General features: G+C 40.0%; 1 protein-coding gene across 1 annotated transcript; it reads right to left on the bottom strand.

Moving 5' to 3' along the window:
- Positions 1–222: 222 nt before the first annotated feature.
- Positions 223–3,584, bottom strand: LOC135457880 (secreted frizzled-related protein 2-like). Its single transcript, XM_064732681.1, has 4 exons — positions 3,266–3,584; positions 2,545–2,714; positions 1,580–1,672; positions 223–533 (listed from the first exon to the last, which is right to left on the bottom strand). The coding sequence occupies exons 1-4, from the start codon at positions 3,550–3,552 to the stop codon at positions 223–225; spliced, it is 861 nt and encodes a 286-aa protein (XP_064588751.1). The 5' UTR covers positions 3,553–3,584.
- Between the last annotated feature and the right edge of the window lie 6,881 nt (positions 3,585–10,465).

Raw genomic sequence — 10,465 nt, 5'->3', positions numbered from 1 at the left:
TCAAAGAAACATTTATCCATAGCTGTCCAAGTTCCAACAGGACAAGAGTAGTTGTAACACTACCAAAAGGAAGCCTGATAACAAATGTGCTTTGAGTTCAACTTACAATACCATTTAAAAGGAAATGAAAGCTTTATTTTCAACTTATAATACATTCCTATTTACAAGATAGGTTTGGCTTCAGAAATATAATCATCTTTTTACAAATAATATGATAAATATTTACAAGCATTTATGTTGTCTCCACTTCTGAGTGGCCAGAGTCAGCTGGGAGTCCTTCCTCTGCCAGCGATAAACCTGTTTGACCAAAATGATGCCCTCTTCAATGTTCCCCACAAGGAGATACACCATGGGACGGTGGGTTGGGCTCATCCTCTCTATACATTTTTCATTAATTAGCAGCCACTGTTGTATCATTCTCTGGGTTTCGTAGGGCAACAGTGAGCCCTGGGTAATGAATTCCACCTGGCATTCAATGTTATAATCTTGGTCCTCAAATGCTGTTCTCTTCTTGGACAGCTTTACTTTCACTGCTAAGGAAAAAGGAAAAGGAAGTGCAAGTCAGACCATTTCTCAAATGCAATAGAAAACAGTACCAGTGAAAACACGAAAATTCCTTAAAAATATTGTTATAATTTATGTTGATAGAGTATGGTGAGGCCTTTTCCAGGAGAAGTTTAAAACATTTTTGAAAATTAAATTTTATGTAGTAAAGGGGTTTTTTTCCATTTAATTAGGTGACTAGGAAAAATATTTTCACAAGCATGAGTAATTTATTTTTACCATCACCATGTTATGTCAAACTTTGAGTAATTACATATTGTAAGCTGTTGGTCTTATTCTTGTATGACAAAACTGCCCAGCAACTGCCCAAGCAATTTTCCTGAAATTCGCCTTGTCTGTGTGTGGAATTCCTAGGATACCACCCTTTTAGATATTCCCTTTTCATTATAGGCACTACCTACCCCACTTGACTCCATCCACACTTTTTAGCATGACATTTGTCTGTATTTCTTGATCTAATGCCAGCCAAAGTTACCGAAAGTCTTTGCACTGCCATCAAAGGCTTTCCAGGAAGTCTCCAGGGCAAACTCCACTCATCACTCCAACAAGACAACAGGAGGTAAGAATTCCTTCTACTGATATGATTTTCTGAGTCTCCCTCTCAGTACGTTAGGTATCACAAAAAAACTCATTCACAAAAGTAGCAGAGATACACCATATACTGGTAAAACACTAAATCTTTACTTTCTGCTTAAATGATAATAAAAGGCAAACTTGCTTATTTGGCTGCTTTTGACAGAAACATTTTAAATAAACATGTTGTAGCCAACTAGACCAGAACAGCTATTTGGCTGGAAACCAGATCATTGGGAAATCTTTCATGCACAATAAATCCTCCTTATATTTAGATTAGAAATAACTTATTCTGAAAATCAACCTAAAGCTAAATTAGCAGCCAAACTCTTAATCCTTTGAAATCCCTGCAGAAACTGTCACTAATTGTAATCCTACTTCTAAGCATTTAGAAGAAGAGTTGCTAGTCTCTTTAACACCAGGTACCTTAGCAAGGACTTACCAAAGTTACTGTCACAGAAAACTTCAAGAACTCTTTTGTGTGTAAAGAATTCCTCCACGGCTGGGCAAGTCTGGCAGGTAGGCTTTGGTAGGACTGATAAGAAATTACAAAGTCTCATTGTTATCTTTTAGAATAATTAGTTTTAATTTTCTGCTGACAAAGCTGAGAACCCACTGTTTAACCACAGACATGACAGAGAAAATACACATCAAATACAGGGCCAGTGATAATAGGTAAAAAGTCAACACACTTCTCTGAAAACAAGGCTAGAGATGAAAAGGAGTTTCATTTCCCATGCCCATTCAGCCCTTGTCCTGACTGACAAGATCAATTATCAGCAACAAATAAGGTAACAAATACAGTATAATTTTTAACACAGCTACAGCGGGTGGTAAGGGGTTAGGTGGCTGATCTGTCAGTCTCTCTGGGATCAGCTGCACTATAAGCCTGTGAATATATATGAATTTGGGTGTGCTAGCAGCAACTTAACCTTACTCTTTTCCATAGAGTTAGTAAGTGTGACTGCATTTGAAGATTTGAACATTTATGCCAAGATAACTCATGCTTCTTTAAGAAAAATCAGATAAAATCATCCAAATTTTACGAAACTGATTTGAAAACCAGTTTGTTGTACACATAAAAGCATCTGTGCTAAGGGCCATTGCTAAGTCTATAAGCTCAGAGCAATTCCAGCATGGTGTGCTGTGTGTATGGCAGCACCCAGAGCTGTGCAGGGCGGTGGTGCCTCCCTGCGCTACCTCAGCACAGCCCCTGCACGGCTGACCCCAGCCCTGCGCTCGCTGCAGCTCGCAGTGCCAGCGCTGGCACCTGCCCCTCCACACGGACACTGGAGGAGGACAGCCACACCTGGCTGCATGACAGAACCACAGGAACAGTGTCCCTGGGATCTCCCTGATTCCCAGGAACACGGGGCACGGCCACCCGCCCCTCAGATCCCGAGCTACCTTTGTGCAGGTGTTTGTAGTCCTTGGAGAGCGGTGCCAGGCACGTGTCCTCGTCCCCGGGGAAGCGGTCGCAGTCCAGGCTGGCCGGCCAGGGCTGCCCCTGGCACAGGAGCACGGGGGCACAGCTGGCACGGACAGAGGCACACATGCTCCTGCAGGGCTGGATGAACCTGTGTGCGAGCAACACCGGGCTCAGGCAGCTCAGCGGTAACACAAACAACAGTGATGCCTGAGCAAAGTACAGCATCCTTGCTGACATTCAACATCCTTCAATAATAATATCATTCCAGAAGCAGCAGCTGTGCAAATTATGTAAGCGGTCTCTGTATGGACTGAGCTTACAATATTTAGTTATGATTTTAAAAATGCCTTTTTGACAACCTGAGAAAAGCCTGATTCTATTCACTGTAGGTGCTTCAACCCTAAATGAATAAGAATAAAGTTCAGCTGTAACAAAATAAAACATCATATCCTTTGACAACACCATTCACGTTCCCAAAGGAAACTAAAATTGAAGTGGAACAAGTTTTCAGTACTTTTTTTTCGTACTTGATGAATAAAAAAAAGCTAGCAGAAATTTACTTCAGAAATTACTTCAGAATAACAAAAATTACTTCAGAAAAAGTAAACATCACCTTTAGTTTATGATAAACATTCATTTGATTTCATTCCTGTTCTGGCAAATAAAGGCTGGAGTTTTGTACTGTGCTGTGATACTTACGTATCTAAACAGATGGGTGCAAAGAGGGAGCACAGGAACGTCCCCACGTGAGGGTGACAGTCTGTGTTTACAAGGTGCTGCCAGGTGCTGGATTTTTGGATAACCTCTGCCATGCTTGTGTGTCCCATCAGGTTGGGAAGTCTCATTTCAGAGTATCCAATCTTGTGGCACATGCCCATCTCCTTGGGTATCATGACGCATTTCGTGGATAATCCAATGTCCAAGGCTGTTGCCACCTTTAGGAAACCATTCACGGCAAAAACAAGTATTTCTGCAGTCAATAACATCTTCCAGTGACTCCTGGGCTGCTGAACAGGGAGCTGTCAAACCACTCAAGTGCAGAGGCATGCCGAAAACCTTGTGGCTTATATATCCCAAGAGCTTAATGAACTCTTGCTTATCAACAGCTTATCAAATCACTCGAGACAAGACCGGGTCTTATTGCCTAATCAAGGGATTGTTGTGACAGCCAGGGAGGTGGAGAAAAAGTATAGATGTATGTTCCCCAAGGACACTGGTTTGGAAGAGCCTTTCTCACGTCCCATGGTGTCAGTGGCTGCAACATGCTAGGTAGCATATTAAACTTTGACACCTAGAAGGTTCGCTGTGCTTTCAAAAACAAATTAAGAGATCCCCCAGAAAAAGGGTTGGGCAGACATGCTGTCTCCTGGGGCTTCTGTGTCTCCTTTGTTTTCAGACACTGCTGACATGACAGAAAAAAACAGCCCCGATTGACTTATCAAGTGAAAATGTTTTGCTTGTGCTAATGGCCCATGTCTCTTCCACAGTTTTACAATGTTGAAGAGGCACTTTCTTTTGTCAAGCACTGTAAAAGAGACAGACATCTGCCATTAAGCGAGTATTTTGACTGGAAATTTGGATTCCTATTCTCAGACATGCTAAAGGCCTCGACTGCTATTAATTTTAATAGACGCCTGAAAATACAGAATTGAATTTGTAGCACTGTTGTGAGTATCGGTATTTAATCAGGAAAAAAAGCAATTACACATTTTTATTATTTTGAATGAAGCTGTCTACATTTAAAAATGCTCAAATAATGCAGCATTTCAACTATTTATTAATAAATTATAATTATAATTATATTAAAGTGTATGAAAGCAAATTATACCAGATGTGTACTTCTTCTGTTCATAGCACCAAAAAATGGTGTTATCACTGTTAGTACAGCTCTTTGCTATAGAGAAGTTGGGAACCAATTAAGATGAAAAAGGATCTGAGTAATGCATAACTTACCTATTATGAACAGAAAAGTCAGTTTATGAATTTAAAAGGCTGAAGATCTAAACAAAGCATTTTGTGGAGATTTTTTTTATTTGATGAAAATACCTTTTTTCCAGTTAGTTATGGGCATTAATTTTTATTTTCACACCTGGTTACATGATTTATTAGCAGAAATGTTTAGGTATTAATAAGTTGTAGTTGGATCTACTGTAAAATATTTGTCTTGGATATTAGCCTAAAATAAGTATGTTCATAATGGTGTATCATCTAGTACTACTGATGCTTGATTGAAATGCACTTCTTCAGAAACTATAGCTTTTTGTGCTTATACTGAGATGTAGCACAGTTAGACAATGCATCACACATAATTTATATGTTTATACTTAAAGGTGAGGTTACTAATCCTAGAATCTTTGAAACCAAAGACAACCCCCTACTGATTCCTCCTTGGCTGCCTTCTTTATTCTGAACTACTAGTAAAATTACAGTATCTGTTTAAATAAGTAGAAAAAAATGACAGCATGCAAGGTCCCAGGAACTGAAAATCACAGAATCACAGAATCACAAGGTTGGAAGAGACCTTCAAGATCATCGAATCCAACCTGTTCTCTGACACCTCAACTAAACCATGGCACCGAGTGCCAAATGCATTTAAAACAACTGTCAGTTTTTCTTCTCATGCTTTGTTCCCAAATGGTGGTTTTTTTCCCAGCAAATGTAGCGTATCTATATCCCTTAGCTCACCTCAAGGCAGAGAACTGAATACCTAACCAGGCTGACTCAGGCCTGGTGATAGCTTCCCTCTGACAGGTGCTCCATGTATTTCTTAGGCAGTTAGAGCCTGCAGCAAGAGTCCCATCCTTGCTAAATCTGTGCAGGTACATCTGCAAGGCCCAGCTTCACACAGCTCCTCTTGCTACCATTTTGCAGTGATATGACTTCACAAAGCTGTTTAACCCAAGGAGAAGCAGGTCCAGGCTGAGCCAACTGCACTTTATCTAGTAATTTTATTAAATTAATCAAATTCCTCTCTGTCTCCAGTGATATTCTTCTGTAATACTGCTCTCATCTGATTGCTATCTGAAAGTAGGTGGCAAGATCCCTGATGAAAGAAGCATGTGGAGCATGGTATTACATGCAGATTTCTAAATTGTATAAAACATAAAGCAAGAAAGAGTATTTGGTCTCTCAATTATTTGGATGTTTTTCTCTGTGTTTTTTTCAGGGACTGTCTCACAACCTGCAAGAAAGCCTGATTCATCTGAAAACCTGACCCAGCATTGTTTCCTGCCAGGCTTCCCAGGGAGGAGGTCATTTAGGAGGCTCTGTGGAGCTGTGCTTTAAAGTATCTTTTAGTCTCTTAAAGGCATCCAACTATCTTTTGATGCTTTGCTTTTGGAGAGCTGACTTTTGGTAGACTCAAGGGTTGAACAACTGCCACCAGTTTCAAGAGAAAAACGTGCCTAAATGCTTTTGCTGGATGCCCATGCCTGCATTGGGTCCAAGGGTGGTTCTGAAGCAAGATCATTATCCATAATTCAGTAATTTTGAATAGCCATCTTCTGTCAGGAACAATTTATGGGGAGCTTCTGATTCTCTTCTGGAAGCGACTTGGTTCAAGTGGGTCAAATTTCTTACCCTGTGCTATTTTCAGTGACATAACTTATTAAGAAATTTACCAATTTAAGATCCTTTTCACTCCTGTGTCACTTTTAAGTAAGGGACAGTGCTTCAGTTCAGGCTCAATTATTTTCATGTTCTTCATGAGCAAATGTTACCTTTGAACTTGGTTTGACAGAAAGCCTTTATAATTTTAATTTTAGCAGGAGTCTTGCAGAACAGTTATTAAAAGTGAGCATGCAAAGTAGATTACCATTGCTTGGAGAGTGCTACAGGTCAGCAGATGTTGGCAGAAGCGTGATCTGCAGCACCCATGTTGCTGTGCCATAAATTCTTTTTTTTTTTTTTTTGCAAACAGCTGCTCATTTCATGGGGAAAAAACATCAAGCAAATATACACACAGAATGATTTTGTGAACACAGTAAACTGTTTTACTGTTGCCACACTATCTAAACCTTCAGATTGCACAAAATCTTGTGGCTCAGCATTTCTTTTTGGAGTGATATATGTCTGTAGAGGGTGTTTGAACAAAGACTGACTAAGGTGAAAAAGAAAAAAAATATTATCATGGCAATTGCAGTGCCTGCATACAGTTAGAGATCTCAAAATCTGGAGTCCAGCTACTGCTCTTTCAGACTTCTGAGGAAAGCCGTGTGGTGTTTCCCTTAGCCACAGGCTGCATTTATTGTTCCTGGATATGAGCAAGGGACACCTGCTGATGGACCCTGATAAGAGGAGCAGTGGCTGGAGGCTCCCTGCCTGCCCACCTCTGAGCCCTCTCCTTTGACTGTTACCAGGGAGACAGACAGAGATTAACCAGGAGCCACCCATCAGAGCCCAGTAAGAAACAGGATTGAAATTTTCTTCAAAGAAAGCAGGGGGTTGAGAGCAAATTTGCAGATGTAGCGATTTTTGGTTTTAATCTAAACATTTGTTGCAATATTTGGCTGGACTAATTTTTAACTGGAGTCAATTGCAGAGATGCAAGGCTCCCAGACAAAGATCAAAGCTTGTAACCATGTAAGAAGGCAGGGGAGAGGTGGTCCTTGTTCTGATGAAAGCTTTGCTCAACTAACATCTTTAATCTGCAGTGCAAGATTTACTTCATAACATTTCCTTTGCTTTATTAAAAAAATAATTAGGCCACATGTGGTATCTGTGAAACAGCAGAGACAGAGTCATGGATGCCTTTGAATGCCTTTGAAAAGGCCTCATTAATTTATTTCTCACAATAGCTTTAGCATTGGTTCAATTTTTAAAGGACAGAAATATATTTCCTTATAAATCTATAGTGGAAATTGTTACAGGCTCACTGCTTTGCCATGCTTAGCACTGTCCTTTCTACTGTCAGTTGAATAACTGAAAGTTTGTTTTAATAGTGAAATTCCCTGCTTTGGGTGACCCAAACTTAGTTTCTGACTCTGCCACATTTCTTCTGGAAGCTTTAACCCTGCTGCACTGTCCTCCTGCACACACAGATTGTCCTGGTTAACAACGATGAGGGGATGCTGGAGTTAAACACGTTCAAATATGAAGTGTTCAGATGCTACAAGAGTGGGAAGAGGGCATGTAAATACCCACCCAGATCCCAGGAGTATCACTCAGAGCACAAGGGTGTTGAATACTAAACAAAAACTGGGTAAGTAGTATTTCAAGTCAGTCAGGGCCAAAATAAGGACACAGGAAGATGAGGTGACCTCTAGGAGCTAACACAGGCATACAAATCTGAGCTTTGACATCACCGTGTTCATGGACCCATTCAGCTTCTGGAGGTCCTGCCCAGCAATGTTTTGTCAATGCAGAGCAGGACAATTTGTGTGAGGTGATGTTAGAGGAAGAACTGAAATCCTGCACTGACTTACTAGAGGCACATTCACAAAATTCCATTTAGGCCATGTCCTGGGTGCTGCATGTCAGGGCCTTGTGGTGAACACCAGAGGGGTTAAATGCTGTGTGAAGCTGTTTGCTTTCAAGGTGGCTGAAAATAAGAAAGAAATGCTGGCACAGTTGTTAAGAAAGTGATTTTTTTGTTTTTCAGTCATAAAAACCATGGCAATAATATTGGTTTTGCTCCAGGGGTAAGCAAATTCCAAATAATAGCTTTCAGGTGGGAGCAAAATACAGTCTGTCTGAATTTAGGGTTTTACTCTATTGATCGTGTACCAGATGAGAACCTTCCCCCTCCAGCCAGCAGTAAGAGCCATTCTTCTCTGTTCTCCCCCAGGTAAAAAAATTCAATATCTTAGGGTAATTTAAATTCCTTGGTATTGGTTTGCTGCATTGGCTAATATCTTTCTTTTTATTCTTGAAACAGTTTTACTGGATTTCAATTTTGTTTTGCTCTGATTTAATTTTGTGAAAGAAAGACTATTTGACAAATGGAGTATTATGTATTTCAGGCACAGAAAAGCTCCTCTTTTCTTTTAGACTTAAGCAGCTTTTGCAGTCTTTTGGCAACTGGGCTGATGCTGGTTTTCCCTCTATCAAATTTCTATCATAGCTGAGTCCCCTGTCATGTACTGTCTGTCACAAACAGCTCCAAATGAAATAAAAAGTGAAGTTAAACACGGAGCTCACGGAACTGTTTCTAACCTCTGTGAACATAAGGGAATACAAGTAGACTCGCACTCTTTCCTAGGGAGAAAGGGGAGCAGCTCCAAGTAAACATTACATCCCAGCTATGTGTAGTCCATTGAGAAAGTAAGCCCCGTCACCTTGTCTATTCCCCCTCCCCGATCCTTTCTTTGTCTGCGGTCTGTAGCCAAGTAGTGATCATCAAGATAAGACAAAAACACATTAAGTCTTGAAAATCGCGTCTGGCTTCTGGCTGCCACTGGAGATAGCTCTATCAGTTAAACAAGCCAAGCCCCGGGAGAGTGCTCTGCTGACTCCAGCACGCCTGCAGCCCATCCCTTTCAAGTCGCCTGGCAGCATTTCGCATTTCCCTTGTGTGTATCCCAGGCACCCGCAGGAAATGCTCGTGGCATCTGACCTCTTCACAACACACGGCAGGCCATGATGCACTTTCACACCATGGGAAGCTGCAGACCTGAAGCTCCCGTTTAAAAGGAAAACAACCTAAATACTTTGTCGAATTTAAATAATTTCTGTAACGTTTCACAAATACACAGATGTGCTTCAAATACCTGAATCAGGTATAATGGCCAAGTCTTCTCTAAGCAAGATTCCCTTTGGCATTTGCATAATTTTTTCTTGAATGATGTAGATTCATAAAATTATTCATAGATTCACAAAGTCATTTAGGTTGGAAAGGACCTTTAAGACCACCAAGTCCAGCCATAAACCTACAACTGCCAAGTCCCACTAGACCACGTCCCTAAATGTCACATCTACATGTCTTTTGAGTGCTCCCAGGGAACATGACCCAACCATTTCCTTGGGCAGCCTGTTTTAACACTTGATAACTCTTTCCACCAAGACATATTCAAGACATATTTCCTCATATCCAGTGTAACCTACTCTGGCACACCTTGATGGTACAATGTAATCTCATTCCAGACCCTGAATAAGTATTTAAATTTAAATAATCAAAGCAAATTTCTGTTCCTGTTGCAAATGTTCTTGGTGAAACCAAAGACTTACCAAGAAATAGTCAAAGTAATATCCTGGACATGAATTTGAGCTTCTGATCATTAGAATCTTGGCAGGTTTTTTTTGTTTGTTTGTTTGTTTTTTTACAAATTTCTGTCCAAACCAGGATTCATATTGTTTTTTAAGAGCGTAACATGGAATTTTAAAATTTCAAAAAGAAAATATATTTTCTTGATAAATCCTAGCTTTAGGTTTCTATGTTAGTATAGTTTTGGAAAGAGATTTATTATTTTGGGCTTTCTAACTGAAAACACTTGCAAATTTTTTAATTCAAGTACAGAGGTGTGTACTAAACTCTATTCAAAACAAATAGGTGTGTCCTGAACACTAATGTGTGTATAGACAATATTCAAAGATTGGGATTCTGAGAAAATATATTTTTAACTGTGTCAATTACAAATTACAGGAGTAACTGCTTCACAAATCAGTATGTCCATTCATAGGGTGGACATACCTATGTATATACCATGTCAGGTATATAATTTTTACTTGACAGCTATACAAATATTTTATGGGAATATTCTTTTCTGTTCTGCACCATGAACTACGTGCTCCCTATTTTAGATGTTACCTTACCCATACCTTTTGGACAAGGATGACCTCAAAAGGGAGCCTTATGAAGCCTTTAAGGCACCTTCCTATCCTGACAAAAGACACAGTTGCTATTGCAGCTGCCACTAATCTACTTTTTTCAGTATTCCTCATATATCAAGGAACTCAAAACAT

Source organism: Zonotrichia leucophrys, chromosome 1A (genome assembly GCF_028769735.1).
Source record: "Zonotrichia leucophrys gambelii isolate GWCS_2022_RI chromosome 1A, RI_Zleu_2.0, whole genome shotgun sequence".
Lineage (NCBI taxonomy): Eukaryota > Metazoa > Chordata > Aves > Passeriformes > Passerellidae > Zonotrichia > Zonotrichia leucophrys.
The sequence above is the reverse complement of the archived record's forward strand: the minus strand, read 5'-3'. Positions and strand labels throughout refer to the sequence as shown.